The sequence below is a fragment of the Elgaria multicarinata genome, chromosome 6, assembly GCF_023053635.1.
Source record: "Elgaria multicarinata webbii isolate HBS135686 ecotype San Diego chromosome 6, rElgMul1.1.pri, whole genome shotgun sequence".
NCBI classification, from domain to species: domain Eukaryota; kingdom Metazoa; phylum Chordata; class Lepidosauria; order Squamata; family Anguidae; genus Elgaria; species Elgaria multicarinata.
Genome location: NC_086176.1, coordinates 86,158,015 through 86,179,612, shown reverse-complemented (window position 1 = coordinate 86,179,612; position 21,598 = coordinate 86,158,015). Strand labels below are relative to the sequence as shown.

The 21,598-nt window shown below is 41.2% G+C and overlaps 1 protein-coding gene across 2 annotated transcripts in view; it reads left to right on the top strand.

The window, feature by feature from the left end:
* Window positions 1-21,598, top strand: part of HOMER1 (homer scaffold protein 1) — a 94,366-nt gene that overhangs the window by 47,197 nt on the left and 25,571 nt on the right. For both annotated transcript variants that reach the window (XM_063127980.1, XM_063127979.1), the window contains one exon: window positions 1,788-1,927. In XM_063127980.1, coding sequence (XP_062984050.1) covers window positions 1,788-1,927 — 140 coding nt within the window. The remainder of the gene's footprint in view (window positions 1-1,787; window positions 1,928-21,598) is intronic.

The following is a 21,598-nucleotide window of genomic DNA, read 5'->3' as shown; positions in this document are numbered from 1 at the left end:
CTGGTCCAAATTATTCATAAAGGCTGAGTTATATTAACCATATATCAGAATGTTAGTCAGGGCAAAAGCCTGCTTTGGTAATATACTTGAAGGGTTCAAGAGCGATGAGGCCTTCAGCCTTTTGGATAGTTGATGAAAATGGGACTCTTGTATATCTCTGGCAGGATCTACACTACTGCTTTAAAGTGCTTTATAACAGTTTTGACAACTGTTGGGCCCCAGGACACACTCCATATACTGTTGTCAAAACTGTTGTAAAGTGCTTTAAAGCAGTAGTGTAGATCTGGCCTCTATCTCCAAAAGAGCATCAGGATGGAATCTTATGCATGTTTAGTCAGGAAAAAGTCCTACAACTCCAGCATTCCCCAGCCAGCCATGCTGGGAATTATAGAACTATTTTCTGCCTAAAATGCATAGAAGTGTTCCCATAATGTGTCTCAAGTTACTTGAGGTACTTCCATACTACCCAGAAATACGGAATTTGGAACATGCAGAATCCCTGACACCCTGTTAACTAGAGAAACCTGAACATTAGACATTTGTACATCTTTCCCTTGGGGTGGTGGCATGAAGTTTACCCAAAACATTAGCTAGAAAGATGAAACTTGCATACATATATCCCAAGGCACACTGATTATTAGTAAAGCCTGAAACAGAGATAGTTTTATATTTGATCTCATGAGACATGAGCTATCTCCTTATAGAAGCATTTCATTTATTACATTTTTATACCGCCCCATAGCCGAAGCTCTCTGGGCATTTTACAAAACCTAGAAGGGTCTAATGGGCCAACTTGTGGAAATAAGATCACCCATCCATGCATCTCCTATAGAACCATTTTTGCTATGTACCACAAGGAGAGAGCAGGTGAACAGCCAAAGCATTTACAGAGCAAATAGCTTGAGATTACTCACACACAGTAAGCCAGGCCAAGATGCTGCAAGTGAAGACAGAACCCCCATGCATAGTGCTGTCTCTTCCTTCTCAGGTTGTTACTGGAGTCAGTTGGGATGAGTTATTTACTAATCCACATATTCTAATTGGTTGGATGTGGCTAAGCACAAGCAAAATCCAGGCTGAGTGTTCCCAAAAAGCAACATTTCTATTTAAAAAACAAAACATTGTGTTATGTTTGTGAGCTACACCACTACCACCCCAAATCAAGACAGTGGAAAGGGAGAAGTTAAGGGGGAGAGAGCTATTCTCCCATGATTGCATAGATTGGTAGAGGGGAGGTTTTGCATTGGTTGCAGACCTCTAGTTGCCATTTGGTTTTCTAACCTAAATGTGTTAAATCCCATTAGGAACATGTTGCTATTTTTTCCTTGTACCTACTAAGGGCTCATCTACACCAAGCTGGTTATTCCACTAAGAAAGTGGTATGAAAGTGGTATATAAAAGGCAGGAGCCACACTACTGCTTTATAGCAGTATTGAAGTGCACTGCAGGATCTACACTACTGCTTTATAGGGGTACTGAAGTGCACTGACAACTGTTGGGGCCCATGACACATCTACAACAAGCAGGATGTAACACTATTAAATTGGTATGACAGTGGTATATGGTATGTGTCAGTGGGCCCCAACAGTTGTCAGTGCACTTCAATACCGCTATGAAGCAGTAGTGTGGCTCCTGCCTTTTATATACCACTTTCATAGCACTTTCATAGTGAAATATTCTGCTTGGTGTAGATGAACCCTAAGTGTATGATAGCTGCAACATTTTATTTTGTTGGGATTATACTGTACAAAAACCTCAATGTGTAACCATGACTTTCTTCCTTTAAGGAGTCTGCAGGTGAAATCCAATCTCCTCTTACACCTGAGAGCATTAATGGGACGGATGATGAACGGACAACCCCAGAAGTGTCGCAAAACTCAGAACCAAGGGCTGAACCAACCCAGAATGCATTGCCGTTTGCGCATAGGTACAGATTCCATTCAGAAGTGCTTATTAATTAATGCACATGTACTTAATTGTTATAATGGTCATTTTCTTCATTTGTTGGATTTTAAATTTTAAAAAAGTTTTCTATATGGGACTATATCCAAAGAAGAGGCATCTGTGCAGGGGGCGTGGTGAAGGACCCACATATGCAACTAGTTTTGCTTACTGTTTTCCTTCAAAAAGGTCACTGTTCAGTTTAAAAAGAACCTTGGCTCTGCCAGTACAGTTGTCTTTCTTTCCTGTGTACATAATCCTGTTTGTGTATCTCAGCCATAGCATTTGCTTATGCTAGACAAAAAAGAAATAGAATGGGGCACCTATTTTTGAGATCCAGACTATCTTCCTTGGACACAAATATTTCAATAAAAGCACTTTATTACTGTTCCTTGCATGGGAAGCAATATTTAAATCCCGGGACTTCTAATTAATAGCTTTAAAGGGATTCCTCCACATTTTGATTAACTTTCAGATTTTTTAAAAAGCACCTGTAACAAAATGTTGCTGCATGGAGGGCTCTTGTTGCCAGCCATGCCCTTTTTGCAGCACAGTACATTCCCTTCCCCACCACCACCTCCCAGCTATTGCCAATAGCCTACTGGTGTTTTGTAGCAATTGAGCATGCTCAGTTCTCCCTGATCTGTTTTGGGATATTTTTCTACCGTTTTTGTACTTTTGCAACACTTTGTGTCTTACCCCCTCCCCCCTCCCTTCTCTCAATTGATTGACACATGCAGATCTGGGTGCTAGATCTGGGGATCCAGACCACAGTTCAAGTGAACTATACCTGTTTTGTCTGAGATACATTTACCACTTCTCTAGCCATAAAACAGGATTTTGAGTTGGGCTAGTGAACTTGAAATGTATATGTTTTTCAATGCTGGGTTGTGAATATGAATGCAGCTGGAGTAAGTGCAATGATTTTGGTGTATTGTAAATAAACTCAGTTCTTGATCATTGGAAAATGACTTCTGTTTATATTGCTGTATATTATGTGTTTTTGATAACAATTTAAAAGTTGAATAATTTGTTACTCAGGCTATTTGCAGAAAATAAGCAATTGTGCTACTGGTTAAATTTGTGGACTTCTATATTGGCATTAACAGAAATCTGACTTTTAAAAACTGCTTTATGTATATTTCTATAGAGTGTGGTGTGAGAGAGAATCCTTTACAGTATTATGCTATTTGACATTATAATCTTGAATTGGTCTTCCAGTATTGAACCTTCCACTGAAACATAAGGTGTTTATTTCCTGAATGCCATGTGAGGAGTCTTTTCCTAATTTAGTTGCTGTTAAATTTTAGCAAGAAGCTGTGATTTAGAATATATGATGGGTTATATTGTAGCTCAGTGGGGATTTTTTTTTATAGATAACCACTTAGTTACTGGCTCTTCTCCTTGTAGAGAATGGTAGAGGCTCTGAAAATCTTTTATATGAAAGCTATGTTTCAGCTGTCACGATAATATTTTTGCTACTATTTATGGATTTAAATACTTGGATAATGTTGTTCACAAAAAATACTTTGTTTTCTATGATGAATATTGCACTATAATTTCAAAAACAAGTCTGAAATGGATTGCCTTGATACCTTGCAGATAAGAACGTATCTCTACATAGGAAGTAAATATGCAGTTTCTGTTTCTTTCTGCATTTCCTATAGTCTTGCAACTGAAACCAGAACCTAAGGATCTAGAGCAGGCTGAAGGGCTGTGTGTGTCCTGCGTACGTACACATGTGCACACAGTCTCTCCTTTTGTCTTCCTCTCCTCTGTTTTGGAATGTGACGATTGTGAGCCTAATAAAAGGAAAAATGGGCAAGCTCTAAGCATTGAGAACTCTCCTATAATGAGGAATTTGAGTGTGCCTATTTTTTACTGTAATAATTGCACACAACTGAAACATGTTAAAGGCTGTGAGACGCATGCCCATGTATGTAAATGCAGCCTTTTTTATTTCCTAAAGTCATGCTTGATGTGTAAGGCTGAACAGGGTTGAAGAAATAAGGCCATTGAGAGGTGCTATTTGTATTGCAAGTGGTGATAGCGCAACGGTCAGCAGACACATGGCAAATTTCACACGCTCAGTCCATTCATCTCTTCTGTGAAGGGCATCCTTGCTGTTTGGCTTGGGTCTTTTGAAGCTCAGAGAGGCAGCTGGAATACTCTTTTGAAAGAACATAGCATAAGAACTGTCACAACCTGACTTAAGCTGTTTCTACACCTGCCTTTTCCCCCAGGAACATCCCTGGATTGTTCCTGTATATCCAAATGCCACACAGGGGATCCTAGGAGCTGGAAGGGACAATCCCTCCTTTTTCCTGGGATAACCTTAGTTCAGTGATCTATCTATTCTGACAGTAGTTCTCTTACATCCAAACTACATGTTGGCCCATGTATGTTAAACATACAATTTGGCATTATGTGATTCTTTTTTTTAAAAAAAAAAAACTTTGAATAGTTGTGTGGTAGGGATGTAACCAGGGCCAAAATCCCCCCAAATTTACTGCATTCCAACACTAATAGCCAATTTGGTGGCGATTCTATTCGGATGGTGGTGCGTGGGGTAAAAGGGTTTTAAACACACAGCCCTTACTGTGATCACCATCCTAATAACCTTCACACATGTGGCTGCTCCTTAAAGTAAAAAAGAAAACAGCAAACTACAGATTTAACCTAACATGTAGTTTGGCCTTTAGTTTTGAGAAGGGGGCCAACCTGCTGGGATCTCTTAATTGGAAATGTCAAGGATTGAACCTGGGACCTTAAGCATGCTTGTAGCACCTGTACCACTGAGCTATATGACTCTCATGGAGTCGGATAGCATTATGGTATTGTGGGGATATAGGCATGTCGGGAATGGGCAGAAGGAGTCAAAGCTATTTGTGAGCTATTTATTTGTTCATTTCATTTCTCTCCTGCCCCATAGCCGAAGCTCTCAGGGCGGTGCACAAAAATTAAACCACGAAGTACAGAATAAAATATGGAAGCTTAAAATCACAATATGAAAGTACGACCAGAATAAAACCTAGCAGCAATGCAGAGATTGAAAATGCAGATTTAAAATAGCAGAGCTAAAAGAGTAGGATGCTAAACTGCTAGGGAAATAAAAGGATCTCACCTGCCGAAAGGAGAACAACGTAGGCACCAGGTGAACCTCTCTAGCTCTTTCTCACTAATTGTAAGGCTGCTGTAGTTATTTCCTGTAGGATAGGCTACAGATTTAAATAAATACATCCTTAGTAATATTTCTGCAAATACTGCTAACCTCAAACTATCAGAAATGTGATGTTTTGAAATCGATAAGGGCTAAATTACACAGGAAATCCATGACTGACCTCTTCGTTAAAAAGCCAGGCCCCCGTTAAGTTGGGGGGAGTTAGGTGTGCTTAACCCGTCGCCTCATACCATTCCCTGATCAAAATGTCCGCACTGCCCCAAATTGATTATTAGCCGCTGGGAGAGGGGAGCCAAGTTCAATATGAATACTGAACTCCTCCCCGCCCCTGAAGCTCTAATAGCATATGTGGGGTGGGATTGATTTTTTTTTGGGGGGGGGGGAATGGTTAACCACTCTCTCCTCCAACACTGCTGCCCCAATCAAGTTTGGGCTGGAGAACCTGAGCAGCTGCATTTAGCTTTTTAAAACACGTTGGGTGATCCGATCATGGATCCTCTGCATACTATGTTGTTTGTCTCTTAAAAAGCTCTTGAAAGGTCTTTTTTACTATGTTATATTTTGAATGAAAGTCTATAGCGTTGTTCCTTCATAGCATGCATTTCCTTTCAAACAACTTTTCTTGAAGTTGTTAGCCGATGTTCACTATTTGTATAACGAATGTGGGTGTTCGGGAATTGTGCAGAAAATAACATCTGTGCGTGAGCTTTGTAAAGATTGTGCTTATGTTCCATTCCTAGGAGCAACTACTGCTAAGTATCTATTTAGTCTCGTTCCCCCCAGCATTGGTTCTAGAGCCATGCTTCTCTGGAAAACACAGGAACCCTGGTTGGGGCAGAGAGTTGCAGGAGGAGAGTAATAGAAGGGTTAAGCATTCATAGAATCATAGAATAGTAGAGTTGGCAGGGGCCTGCAAGGCCATCGAGTCCAACCCCCTGCTCAATGCAAGAATCCACCCTTTTACTCTGTACAGCACCATGTACATTGATGGTGCTATATAAAATAATAATAATAATAATAATAATAATAATAATAATAATAATAATAATAATAAAGCATCCCTGACAGATGGTTGTCCAGCTGCCTCTTGAATGCCTCTAGAGGCAGAGGGAGAATGTGCTGTTTCACCGAGAAGGCCATAAGAACTTTGCGTAACTGTCTGTTTCCAATCCATCCTCATCTATAATCAGAACAAGTTATAATTGTGGACACATATATTAATAAAAAAAGGAAATTGTTCACTAGGGAAAGAATGCAGAAAGGTTGGACAAGATGATAATATCAATGGAAGCATTGGCCTGGAATGTGGTGAAGACTGGGTTTGGATGGAAGTGAAAAGGGCTGTGAAAATCTGAGAAGCTTACTTTGGTTTCTCACTGTCAGGAAAGGGTTCTACCAATTGTAGAGTTCTCTGGAAGTTGCGTGCAAGTAAGTAGGCTCTGGATTGCACCTGGGCGAAGCAATTCAAGGGCCTGCAAGGGAGGGAGAAACTATAACAGCCAAACCACCCTTTTCTTTGGTCTTTTATGGACCTTATTTGGTCGGGTGGGGAGGGCTGGGGGAATAGGAGGGCTGTGGATCCAAGGCCTCCTCACAAAAGCTTCTTTTTTGTCCTCTACTGCTAGAGTTCCAACAACGGAGAAGCAACAGCAGCAGATCTCCTTTCCTCCACCGGCTCTCCCTCTCTTTTAGTTCTGCTATATCTATGTGTTTTGGCCCCTGAGGGGTAGGGGGCAAAAGACATAGATATAGCAGAACTAAAAGAGAGGGAGAGCTGGCGGCAGATCTGCTGCTGTTGCTTCTCCAACCATAGGGTTGCTGCCTTCAATTATAATTTTTGTTTTATCTAAATCATTTATGAATCCAAAATGCACATTGTGGCATAATAGCGTCCAAACATAATCAAGATATATTGAAGTTTACATGTTGCTAGCAGTCGGATTATATTCAAAATATTTCTGTGGGACTTGTAGACAGTAACATAAACATTTCATGCCTGTTACATGGTAAAAATTTATATATCGTCGTATCTCCTGCTCACTGTGCTTTAAAAGTGAATGTTTCAATTGTGTTGTTTTCCTGATACGAATACTGTGGCAAAAAAAGTCATGTTTATGCACATGGAGACAGATTTTCGCAAAAGACTACGTTGGGGGGGGGGAATGTAACGTCATTAAACGTTAAACTTTTTGCATATGCATATTGCACTTTTTATTGTGAAAGTTCATGGGATTTTGCTAGATAGTCAACTAAATTTTATAAATGGAATCTGATCTTGGATGTTTCCAAAATAAGCTTTTAAATTATGAATTGTTCTTCCTGCAACAAAATCTGCATTCTGGCTGAAAACAAGTGGAATCTGTGGCTTCCTATCCTTTTTTTTAAATGAAGATTAATAAGCAGACGGAAGACATCGTCTCAGAGATTTGGGATGTCCTACCGAAAGTACTTGTTGTCAGTGTCTGAAGATGTTGCTCAGTACCTTCCAGTTATATAAACCTGTGACGTGTCTATGAATTTTGTTAAGACGATCTTAATATACAGTGAACTGGATCCAGCAAAAGCCTCTCTTGGGTAGAAGGACTCCTGTCTACAGGAGGCTTTTGATTCAGCATAGTGTTTCTGATGCCTGAGTGGGTGAGAAGGCTATCATTCCCCTTCTCCCTGCAGTCTTCTGTGTTCCTCAAAAATCTGCTCCAGAGGGTTGGAGGACCATCCAGAAGGGAAAGTGGCCCTGGGGGTGCAGAGGGAGGAAGAATTGGCAACATATAGCCCTTTTCCAACAGCAGGAATGTTCTGGGTTGAACTCCACTCAGATTTATAGTGATGTAATTGTGTGCCTATTAAAGTAATGGTTTGTTTTTCTGTACAAAGTTTTGGCATAACAATCTGATCTATTCATTGCCTTAGTAAGAAGTCTTCTTCAAATAATAGTCCTATTTTCATTTGTCTTTGTATAGTGAATAATTTGATGGTAATGCTGCATGTATATCCTTACTGTAACAATACATTTGCTGCTAATATTAAAAAAAATGTATGTAGAAATTTACTTTTTTTGTAGACTGGCTTGCATTTTATTGTATGTCTTACTGTTGTACTTTGGAGTGTAGCAAGATGTTTTAAATGAAAGCTTCAGCATAATCTATTCCTTAAATTAAATTAGGTCATATGTAAATAGCTTGAATTCGAATCCAAATACATTCTTGTATTTCCACTCGCTTCTTCGGTATGTAGTTTAACCTTGCTCTGAACGAATAGTTGAATGGGGGAAATGTTTAAAGGCATGAGAGCACTGACAGAAAAAAGGCAACAATCTAAGCTGTGTATTATTTTTTCTATACCTCCATCTTTTCCTTTGGCTCCTCCTTCAACAACAACAACAACAACAACAACAACATATTACCCGCCTCTCCCTCTGGATCGCGGCAGGGAACAACACCAAACACAATATAATACATAAAATTAGTTAAAAGAGCATATAAAACCAATACAATATTAAAATAATTCCTTCAGTTCCCATTGTCTGCCATTTACTGTTGCTTCAACCTCCTGTTTCTCCTCTCATTGCTCTTGCTTCTGTCAGCTACTTTGGCTTACAGCCAGCATTCTTTTTTGCCCAGCATCCCCTCGTACCTTCCCACCATAATTTTCAGTTTGTAAGCCATATGTCAACCTTCTGTATATATATATAGAAATAGGCTCGCACATGTGTACAGGATTCTTTTTCATTCAGCTATCCTATCTTGTCAACATTTCTTCTTCAGGTTACCCTCACCTTTGCTTTCCTCAGAGGAAATTCCCTCTGGACATTCCATATTTCCTGTTTTTGTTCTCAGTTCTTAGAATTATTATGGATATTCTAAGGCATGACACTCATTCAGCTAGTTGGTGCTAGACATTTCACCACCACCGCCACCGGAATCCTTTAATGCATAGTTTTTCCCCTAATTGACCATATAAATAAAGGCAACATGTAAATAAGGTCTTAATAGTATTGGAGTAACTAGTAGTATAATATAACCATTGTTTTATTATGTGCCTAAAGTTCCAACTTCTCTGATGTCGGGGCATTCTGCCTTTGTTCATAAGTAAATTATACATGAAATGAGCACATTTTAAATTCACTATGGTTTTTCTTCCTTCATTCCATGCAAATGAAGAAAAAGTAGTGTCATCTAGAAGATATACAGAAAAGCAGCTTCTATATAAAATGTGAAGAATCCTCATTGGATTGATATTTTTTAATGACATGGGGAAGGCATTCCAAGGGCATGACTAGTTGTCCCAAAAGCAGCCCAGCTGCTTGAAAGGAGACCAACCATGCAACTCTAGATATATAGAGTTTTTATCTTCTGGTATTTGCTTGAGAAGGGGGCACAGTCCTTTCTAGTAGCAAACAGAAATGGAATTGTCTGTAAGCACAAGCATTATGTGAAAATAATGTAAAAGTCAGGGTAGAAATTGGTAGAGTATTTATTGCCAAATAAATATAAAAGGATGTTTATTTAAAAGCCAGTAATATATCTATATATCAAGTGGCAAAAAACATAAAGTATCCTGGAACTCCTTATTCAAGGGCTAGAGTTTAAAAGCAAATGGTCTACAACTTGTTTAGTAGAACTAACATTCTTGAAAACTGTAATACAGACACAAAGAGGCTTTAGATGAAAGCAGTACATAGAAGGTCTAATAATCAATAGCCAAGCACATTTTGACCAAATGCTCTTCTTCAGTGGCTCACGCATACGAAGTAGTAATCTGACCTTTCCAGGGGGCTGTCTTCACGGTCCCAGGTTGGCACCACCTCCATGCAAAACCCCATGGTTTTGCTCTCCCAGGGTGGCATTGGGTAATCCTGACACTGAGGAAGGAGCACGGGGGTTCCAGGTGCCATTAGGTACCGGAACCCCCACCCCGCCCTCTTCCTGGTGGAAGGCAACCAATTGCTGGTCGCCTTCCACCAGGGACTGCTGCGGAGTCACATGAGATTGCAGAACGCTCCCATTGAAAAAGTCGGGTAAGTCTCTGACTTCTTCAACACGCAGCTTTGTGGGAAAGCCCCACGGTCACTGCAAAGCTGTGTCTGTGTCATATAACTGACACAGCACAGAGCCACAGCAATTGTGGGGTTTTCGCCATCTATAGAGAGCCCCCAGGGTTTATTTCAAACTCAGGCTTGCATACAATTGCATAGCCTAAAGCACAATCCTGTAATGTTAACTTGAGAGTAAGCCCCATAATATTCAGTATTGTTTACTCCCATATAAGTGTCTAGGATGGCAGCCTAAAGCAATAGTTCTTTTGATTATTGAACTCACTGTAATTTAGATCTTATGGTACCTAATAAATTAACTCCCTAATAATCCCCTGTATCTTGCTAATAGTTTTGTTACCTGCCTTTTAAAAAGAATGATTACAATTTATTGCTAGCATATCTCAATATAAATCTTTAAATCAATGGAGGAACTTCATGCCTTGATTTAGTTCCATTAAAATAAATGGAATTTAAGTTCAAGCAACTTAGTTTGGATCCAGTCAATATTTGTAAATACCTCATTATGACTTTGTTTACCATGAAGGCATCCACTGCTAACTGCTGGATGTTAAAATAGTTATCTGGGTAAGAGACAAACTTTCTATAATGTAATCATACTTTTGTATCTCCCTTGTTAAAAACTAAATAAAAGTAGAAGCACACTGCCTCAATGCAGAGCTTTACATTCATTGTATAATTCAAATCAATTTTGAAAGCAGGAATAATTACATGAAAGTTATACTTCTCAAGCATGAATATCAAAGGCTTATTAGCTTCATTTAGTCATTTTGCTGCATAATTAGGCAAAATATTTATATCTGCTTAGTGCAATTGAAAGTTAGATGAAGGCAGCTCTCTTCCTTGTTGCATCCCAAAACTGGTTCCACTATATAGTTTATACCCAGAGACTATATGTTTGAACAAATGCTTGTTAAACTACCTACTGTAAAATATGAGAATCATCCAAGTTTATCAGACTCTACTTCTTTAATCTGTGTACCCTTACTAGAAAGCAAGTTCTGAACAGAATGGGATTTACTTCTGGGCTAACACAAATAGGATTGGAGTGCAGTTGTTATTTCTTGCACACTTCCTGTTCTTTATATCTCCCTGTTCTGAAGCTTACAAATAGAAGAATGGAAAATACCGTTGTTTGGGGCATCCCCTCTGTTATCAATCTTCAGGGTCTGAATGATGTTGTTTATGCAACCAAAATGGCACCACCCATACATACCCAAGAGGGAGATATCAGCAGGCTTGGGGAAACACCAACACTGGAGAAGTACAAAAAATGGTTGTGGGGGGGGGGGAACCTAGAGGGAGGAACCACCCAGAAAAAACACCCAATGGGAACTGAGAATGCCCAGTAGCCATAGAATGCTGACTAACTGTTGGCCAGGGGAGGGGACAAGAGAAGGAGACGTGGAATGGAGTAGAGTAGCTGGAAACCTGAGAAGAATACTGGAACATTGCAACAAAATGCAGTCCTTTCCTCCCATAATGGAAGGAGAGAAGCATTATTATAGGGGGGTGTTCTGTTCCAAAAGGAATCAGGTTCTGTCTGCACTTTGCTGCTTGAAGGAGGTCTTCAAAGAAGTTAAATGAAAAAGGTCCAGGAAATTGAAGTGGAGGGAAGGAAGTAGTCTTGTTCATTTTTACCACTTCTTTCTTTTTTGCCTAATTTCCCCCACAACAAATTGATACAGTAAGAGAGTGCAGATGATAGGCTACAACTACAAAATATTATTAATGCATCTCTCAGGGAGGAGAGTTTTCCATCATGTTTAAAAGAAGCAGTGGTGCAGCCTCTTCTGAAAAAGCCCTCCCTGGACCCCCTGGACTGTAATAATTATCAAATCTTCAAATTATCAAAGGGTACACAAATGGATTATCAAATCTTCCATTTTGGGGCAAGGTGATTGAGAGGGCAGTTGCCTTCCAACTCCAAGCAGTTTTGGAAGATACAGATTTTCTAGACCCATATCAAACCGGCTTTAGGGCAGGATACGGAGTTGAGACAGCTTTGGTCGCCTTAGTGGATGATCTCTGCATGAGTATTGACAGGGGAAGTGTGTCCCTGCTGGTACTTTTAGACCTTTCAGCGGCTTTTGATACCATCGACCATGTTATCCTTCTGGAACGCCTGAGGGGTTTGGGAATCGGAGGTGCTGTGCTCCAGTGGTTCCAGTCCTACCTCTTAGGGAGATTCCAGATGGTGATGCTTGGGGATAGTTGCTCCTCAAAAAAGGAGCTGTTGTATGGCATACCACAAGGTGTCATCCTATCCCCAATGCTGTTTAACATCTACATGAAACCGCTGGGAGAGATCATCTGGAGGCATGGGGTGGGGTGCTATCAGTATGCTGATGACACCCAAATATATTTCTCTATGCCTTCAATAACAGCATCAGCTAAGGATAGTGTGTCTCCTCTGAATGAATGCTTGGAGGCAGTAATGGGCTGGATGAGGAAAAACAAACTGAAGCTGAATCCAGACAAAACAGAGGTGCTTGCTGTCAAGGGCTCTGACCTAGGTTTGGAGGTGTGTCAACCAGTTCTGGATGGAGCTACACTCCCCCTGAAAGGCTGTGTTTGCAGTTTTGGGGTGCTCCTGGATCCGTCGCTCCAAATGACAGCCCAGATAAACGCGACGGCCAGGAGTGCCTACTATCAGCTTCGGCTGATACGCCAGCTGCACCCCTTTTTAGAGTCAGAAGACCTAAAGACAGTTGTGCACGCGTTGGTAACCTCAAGGCTTGACTTCTACCATTGTACCTAGTTCAGAAACTTCAAATAGTTCAAAATATGGCAGCCACGTTGGTCACCAGTACATCTAGGGGTGAGCATATTACCCCAACATTAAAATCACTCCTCTGGCTGCCAATTAGTTTCCGGGCAAAGTACAAAGTGTTGGTCATTACCTTTAAAGCCCTAAATGGTTTGGGTCCAGGTTACCTGTGGGATCGCCTTCTCCCATATAGTCCGCCCCGCACACTCACGTCCTCTGGGGAGAACTTACTTCAGTCAGCCAAGACTAGGCTGACATCAGTTTCCCAGAGGACCTTTTCTTCTGTAGCCCCTGGATTATGGAACGGCCTGCCGGAGGAGATTCGTAATATTAACACTCTCTGTGATTTTTAAGGCAGCTTTGAAGACTAGCCTTTTCCGGCAGGTCTACCCAGATCAATGTAAAATCAAGAATTTTTAAGATGTTTTGATTCCTTTACTAATGTTGTTCCCTGCCTCGATCCAAAGGGAGAGGCGGGTAAGAAATAAATATATGATGATGATGATGATGATGATGATGATGATGATGATGATGAAATGCTTAAATAATTTCTTTAGAATTTCACATAATGTTGTTGACTAGCAGGAAGAGGAGGTATGACCTTTGTCTCTACCAGTGTCAGAGGCACTATCTAACAGGTGTAAGTGAGTCTTGTGGAGCCACATTAAATATAGTGCTAATAATAGCAATAGACGCTTCAGCTTCCAGGAAAGCTGTCATCATTTATACCCCAACTATCACTATACCAGATGCTTTATGAAAACTGAAAAGATTTGGCGCTCTCCACACACTTCTACTCTAATAGATATTATGAGAACAAGCTGTATTTTAAGAGGAAGGAATAGCCCTACAAAATAAGTGCTACCTGGAGAAAGAAAGTAACAAACCTATCACACAGATTAGAATACATCTCATAAACCTAATGCGTTTGGATGCTCAAACAAGACTTAAGTTGTTGCTAAGTCTGTATGTTTACATTCTGCTCATAGTTCTATTTGAGTATATGAGGATCCAGATTTTATTTTTGATCAAACTGATACAACTATCAAACTAAAACTATTTCCATGATAGTAGTATAGTACAAGCCTAATCTACACCAAGCAGGATATACTACTATAAAAGTGGTATATAAGAGGCAGGAGCCTCACCAAGCAGGATATAGCACTATGAAAGCAGTATATGGTATGTGTCAATGGGCCCCAACAGTTGTCAGTGCACTTTAATACTGTTACAAAGCAGTAGTGTGACTCCTGCCTTCTATATACCACTTTCATACCGCTCGCATAGTGCTAAATCCTGATTGGTGTAGATCTGGCCAAAGAGGAAACGTTGTAGGTTTATTTTTCATGGGGACTATTTTGTATTGGTAGTGAGGGGGGAAATGAAAATGAAATATTAAAAAATAGTCCAGCTCACTCTGAAAGCAAGTTGAAAAACAAACTGTTAACTCTTGGTAAATGTACAACACAGAGGTAGGCAAGACAACTCTGGTATCACTTTGGTAGTATATTACTATATATTCAGAGTTCCCTATATCGTTATCAAATGCTATAACAAAGCAATCCCATTGTCCCTTGGAGAGTGTCCCAGGGATCATAGGATATTGGGGATCCCCCTTCCGAGGCTGTAGACCCTGCTATGACATCAGGAGGTGGATTCCAAGATCAGATTATTCCCCACCCCCCACCCCCTGACAGCTGCTGTGGAAAACACCATGGTGGCTGCTCTGCAACAGTGATTGCTCCACAACAAGATTGCAACAGTGATATAGGAAGAGCTCAGAGAGAGGGAAAAGAAAGTGAGACGGTGGGTGGGGAGTGAGGGAAGGGGAAGAGAAGCCAGGATCCAGAGGATCCTAAGACCTCTCCATTGTCCATCCTGCCCACAGCAAGGTAAGTTGACTAAAAGCTCCATCTGACGAGCGTTTTATTGCATGCTCGTTACTGGGCACTCATGGGGTTTGCTCAGGTCCCTCACATGACGTCGTCTGCCTCCCGCGCCCCTTCCGCCCCTTCTGGCCTTCCTTGCACAACGATAAAACTCCTCATTAAGTCTGATGTTTTTTTAAACTCGGAATTGCTGCTCTCTCCTGCTGTGTGCAGGAGAAGCAGCACCATTAGAACAGCGGACTCAATGGGCCTCGTGCTCGTTCTGTACTTCCTCTTTTGAAAAGAGGAAGTAACTGAGGAACGAAAACACCGGAGGAGAAGCGAAGGTAGGGAGCGTGTTAACCCCCGGTGTGATGGAGCTTTAAATGAGCCAAGAGGCTTGTCTAGCAGAAATTGTAAAGAAGATGTGTAATGGGAGGTGTTTCTGCTTCTTCCCATGCTGCCTGGCTCCTGCTGGCAGGGCATAGGATAGACAGCGGGCTACACTGTTAACTGCAAAGGCAATTGTGCAGAACCACCCACAAACAATAGTAAAGCTGCCATCTGTGCAAAAATCTTTTGAAATTCTTTGACATTCCTTTTTGGAAGAGAGAGCTATGCTTCCTCTTTCCGAGTTGAAATTGGATCTGAGAGCAAGCTATCTAGTCTCTTGAATCGCTTGCCTTACAAAATCCTATATCACATTGTCTACTATTAGTTTTGTTAATGGGGAAAAATAACTCCAAAACATTCATGTTGGTATCGTATTCATTTTCATACCCCACTGCTTCTGAACTTCCCCCACTTTCTAAGGAGATTTTTAAAATACATATTGGGCAAAGATTTAGGCACACCTTCTCCATGATACACAGAGCTCTGGTATTATCTTTAAAATTGTAAATGAAGCTTTAAGGGTGAATTTAGATGAGAAAAGAGCACACATACTCACAGCCTTTAACTTACATCTTATAGATAAACCATGTCTTATAGATAAACCATGTACATGTTGTTGTTGTTGTTATCAAAAAACATACTACAAAACATTTTGCAGGCAATCTAGAATGCTACAACAGTTTGCCCTTCAATCTTCTTGATTCTAGTAGTGTGTCAAATAATTTCAGTTAACAAAAGCAATTTTATATTTGACTCAATCTGTTGTGTTCAGTTAGTTTTCTTAATGAATTTAGATTATTTCCTTTTTAAGTGGCTTTGGATATCTGGGCTGAGCCATTTGAAATACATTCAATTTCCAATTTTAAATGGCGGAAATGTGATTATCTCTTTAGTTATACCATAAATAAAGGCATTTTTCCTTAATGTCTTTCCCCATTTTTTCCTAGCCAAATATGCAATTCAGCACAGGCAGCTTCAATACACTTAAAATGCTTTATTGTGTGTAGCCAAAGGTGAAATTGAGTCTTCTCAGAACAGTGTCATCGTGATACTCCGTAAACTAAGAAACCTTGTAGTGGAGTGTAAGTTCCATTGATTTGAGTGGGTCTTTAAGTATGACTAAGTCTATATCTTAGTCATACTTCTTTAGACCAGGGTGCAGAACCTCTTTCAACCCTAGGGATGAATTCCATTTTAGAAAAGGTCTGACCAACACATTCCAGTGGCAGTCAGAGCTGGACCAAAGGGCCAGACCCAAAATACCAGCCTATTTTAGCTTGAGGGTGTAATCCTATGGGGATGGCTGCTAGCCTCTGAACTTGGAGGCTAACACATATCCTATGTGGGTTGAGAGGAGCACAGAGGTGATTGTCACCTCCACGCTCCTCTTGCTTCATAGAATCATAGAATAGCAGAGTTGGAAGGGGACTACAAGGCCATCGAGTCCAACCCCCTGCTCAATGCAGGAATCCACCCTAAAGCATCCCTGACAGATGCTTGTCCAGCTGCCTCTTGAAGGCCTCTCGTGTGGGAGAAGCCACAACCTCGCCAGGCAACTGATTCCATTGTCGTACTGCTCTAACAATCAGGACGTTTTTCCTGATGTCCTACTGGAATCTGGCTTCCTTGAGCCCGTTATTCCGTGTCCTGCACTCTGGGAGGATCGAGAAGAGATCCTGGCCCTCCTCTGTGTGACAACCTTTTAAGTATTTGAAGAGTGCTATCCTGTCTCCCCTCAGTCTTCTCTTCTCCAGGCTAAACATGCCCAGTTCTTTCAGTCTCTCTTCATAGGGCTTTGTTTCCAGACCCCTGATCATCCTGGTTGCCCTCCTCTGAACACGCTCCAGCTTGTCTGCGTCCTTCTTGAATTGTGGAGCCCAGAACTGGACGCAATACTCTAGATGAGGCTTAACCAGGGCCGAATAGAGAGGAACCAGTACCTCACATGATTTGGAAGCTATACTTCTATTAATGCAGCCCAAAATAGCATTTGCCTTTCTTGCAGCCATATCGCACTGTTGCCTCATATTCAGCTTGCGATCTACAACAATTCCAAGATCCTTCTCGTTTGTAGTGTTGCTGAGCCAAGTATCCCCCATCTTGTAACTGTGCCTTTGGTTTCTATTTCCCAAATGTAGAACTTGGCATTTATCCCTATTAAATTTTATCCTGTTGTTTTCAGCCCAGCACTCCAGCCTATCAAGATCACTTTGAAGTTTGTTTCTGTCTTCCAGAGTATTAGCTATCCCACCCAATTTTGTGTCATCTGCAAATTTGATAAGCGTTCCCTGCACCTCCTTGTCCAAATCATTAATAAAAATGTTGAAGAGCATTTTCACTACTGGTTTTGCCTGTCTAGCTGGGGCTCTGCAGAGAGGGAGGGAAGAAGGCTGGGGCAGCCAGAGGATTCCTCGTAAGCAGGCTGCCCCAGTCTCCTCCCCTGCCTACCCGCCCACAGAATCGCCCCCCTTCCCTCCTCTCCATGCTTGTGTTTGTGAGTTCATAGAGGTAGCCGGAGTGGTCCCCTTTGTGCTGGCTGCGAGGAGGCGGGGGAATAGATAGGGAGCTCAGACTCCTGGGTCCAAGATAAGAACACTGGCTTTGGCCTCGGATCCAGGAATCCAAAATATCCTATGGTCGGATATGGGGGAAAGTGCTCCCTCAAGTAGCTTGGTCCCAAGTGGTTTAGGACCTTATTTGTGAATAGCATCACTTTGAACCTGGCCCAGTAATATAATGGCATCCAATACAGGTCTCTGAGCAAAGTATAATACACTTCACATTAGGTTGTCCCATTCAGCAATCTAACTACCAAATTCTGCATTAGCTGCAGTTTCCGGACCACTGTCAAGGGAAGCTCCACCTAGGGCGAGATTGCACAATGTGACAACCACCCTGGTGAACAAGCTACACAGTGTAGGTTGTTCCATGAACAGTGAGCCCAACAGACGCTTGGGTTACTGTGGGTTGTTCTCCTCTACCCCCTGCCCCCGGTCCTCCAGCGGACTTTGTGGCAGAAACCATCTTGTTTGCCTGTCCTGTCTCCTTCCCTGGTCCAACCCATCCCTATTTTTATTCCCTGGCTTTTTTGTGTGTGTGGGGGGGGACATTTCCACAAATAGGGTGGAATATATATTATATTTTTGGCGCCAGGAATTTTGGCAAATGTGTTATATCATCATCATCATCATTATTATTTGTCGGCTTTTCACAGTTGTACAAATGAGCACTTGTAGCTGTTTAAAATAAATAGCCTTGCCTTACCTATTGCCTTGTATGTTTCAGCAATCAAAGGAGCAAGTATGAAACATACGAGGTAATTGACAAGATGAGACTGCATATAGGCTGATTTGAGAGCTGTTGACAGTTGGCCAGTCAGGAAAAAGGGACCAGATTGCCTCCTTAGCAAGGTGATTCCCAGGGTTTTAAGAGTTGAACTGACACTTGGGGGTGCCCTGCTTACATTCCACATTTCCCGGAGTCTCCAGCAATTCCTTTTAAGGGTAAGCTATGTCCCTCCGCCTTTTCTCAGCTCCCATTTGAAGTAACCACAGCAGAAACAACTCAGAATGGGAGCAGTGAAAAGGGGGTAGATTCCTAGATCAGTGTCAGCTCAATACATCTACATCATCATCATCATCATATATTTATTTCTTACCCACCTCTCCCTTTGGATAAAGGTGGGGAACAACATCATGTACAACAATACTACATAAATCAAATGCATTAAACTGATTAAAAGAGCATATAGAACTGATACAATATTAAAATAACAATCAGGTCATCTTAAAATTCTTAGGTTTAAAATTCATCTGGGTAGGCCTGCTGGAAGAGATTAGTCTTTCTAGCTGTCTTAAACTTGAAGAGAGTATTAAGTTGACACTTCAAACCCTGGGGATCACCTTGGTTAAGGGGGCAATCTGGAACCCTTGCCCCTAATTGTCACTAACAGCTGGCAAATCAGCCTACAGGCAGTCTCATTTTGTCAGTTACTTTGTATGTTTCATACTGATAGCTGAAGCATATAAGACATGGGACAAGGCAAGGGTATATATTTTTGAAAGCCACAACTTGCAAAAAGCCAAAATAATAATAATAATAATAATAATAATAATAATAATAATAATAATGCTATCTGCTCAAATTCCTGGGTGAAAAAAATAAAAAATACATATATTCTGGCCCCATTTACACAAATGTTGGGATCTGGGGGGCGGGAGGGGGGTTGGCGAATAAGTGACAACCCTTCCAAAATGCTATTTGGGCATTGATCTTGCTGAGCAGCTCACTGCCCAATTGCAGCAACCCATGATGGGTTGGCTCTGCCAGATTTGAACGACTTGCCAACCCATCATAGGTTAAACAGTCTAAATAATAAGCCATGAGTTGTCAGGGTGGTTTGTTGCCAATGCATGGATTGCCGTGGCCAGATTATCCCTATACAGGTATGGCTGTAGCTGGCATACCAAGTGAAGCTAGACAAAGACTTATTATCTATTTAAAAGTTAACACAGCAAAAGAACAAAAAGACTTAAAGTTATCTTTTGAAGTCCGGTTGGACTGGAATATCCTTGACCTTATTCCCGAAAAAGACCAGTAAGTTGGCTCAGTGACAGGAGCTACTGTATGCTGTTGGCTGAAAGTGAGGAGAAAGTCAAGAGGGTTGGGCAGATTGGCAGTGAAATGAAATCAGAGAATCTGGATGACTAAAAGAAGCAGGTTAGAATAGGTAGCAAGATAAAAAGCATTGACCAGAGGAGAAGATGGATACAAGAACCATATATGTGAAGGGAAAGCAAGTGGAGGTACAATGAAGTTCAAAACAATACAAAACAGAGGTTTATGCAGGATTGGGCAAAGGTTTCACACAGGGTCACTCAAAGGACCTTTGGAGCCTGGGGAACAATGGAACAGCAATTCCAATTAGGTGATAATGGAGAAGGTGTTGTGAATTCCACATCTTGGGTGGGTTCTGCTTTCTTGCCCCTTTCCATGACTTCTCCCCACACCCCCTGAGCAGTCCTTCTGGAGTGTTGGCAGAAAACCTCTTGAGCAGTGTGGATTGTGACGCTACGCTTTAAGAGAGCTTGCATGTGTCTCCACCCAAGTTTTTTATGGTCCACAGGTGCACCATAAGCTCTATACCATGGTTCAGAAGGTTGCTCCAACCCTTGACAGAGTTTTTAGGGGGTGGCACAGATGACTGCAGTTGGTGGGAGGGGCAGGGAAACCTCATTGCCCAAGTGGCTTTCTGTTCGCACAACTTTAAACTTGAAACGTTGATTTGGGGCTGCAGGTCTCTAATATATTAATAAACCAACATTTTGAAAATTGATAGATGGAAGATATAGGAAAGGCTTATGTAGAGAATCCACAAATCTTTTTGTTTGGAAGCTGAAGTTCATCGTCCTCTGTGTACTTTAGGGATCAAACTGAAGGACACAAGGCAAAATGGGAAATGTAATAACTACATTATTTTCCGGGCTGTGCCCTCACCCATTTTGATTTTCAAGGTGAAAGTAGTGTTTTCAAGGGTCTGAAATCTTTCCCCCCAAAGATCCCCAAATATCTCCAATTGCTAAGAATGTTTGCTTTCCCCAGCTTGTTTAGTTATTTTGTCTCTGCTCAATTTTTTCTTGATTAGGAAAGTGATTCCAGATAATCAGGAACCACATGTTGAATGTGATGAGATCATGATGTTATTTGATTACATCACAGAGAACAAACAAAGCTGATTTAGAGTAAGGGAAATATTTCCGGGACTTGCCACATGTACTATAAGGGATATGAGGACAATCAAAAGTTTATTCAGGGCAATGCTTCTTGGACAGGTGAACACTTTTCTTCCTTCCTTAGATGCCTGAAAAAATATTTAAAATGCTGATAAATGTATTAATGAAAATCATGCCCCTTCCTTTCAGCTCAATCATAGTATTTCCCCAACCCAGACTGATTAATAGATTAATGAAGACATTTATATCCTGCCCTTCTGGTTTTTGCCATAAGAGAGGGGACCAACTGAGCCTCCTGGGACAAAGAATCCCACAGTTTAAGCCCTTCTCCATCACCCAAGCATCCACCATTTATGGCAGACAGAAACCTTAACTAAAATGCATATAATCTTTAATCTCAATACGGGTTTCTCAATACCTAAAAGAGTGATCTTTCCGATACACGTTGTCCTTGCTTGGCCTTTAAAACGAGGAACAGATTCAGTAAGACAAAATTATTTGGCTCAAGCAATCCAGACACTGCACTGCAGTAAAGCCAGAAAGACCCAAGGCCATGTCTTGGGAGACATTCTGTAGTTGAGTACTGATACTGAGTACATGTGCATTATATAATTTATGATCGTCACATATAGGTATGCATTTGTGACATTTCTGTTCAAA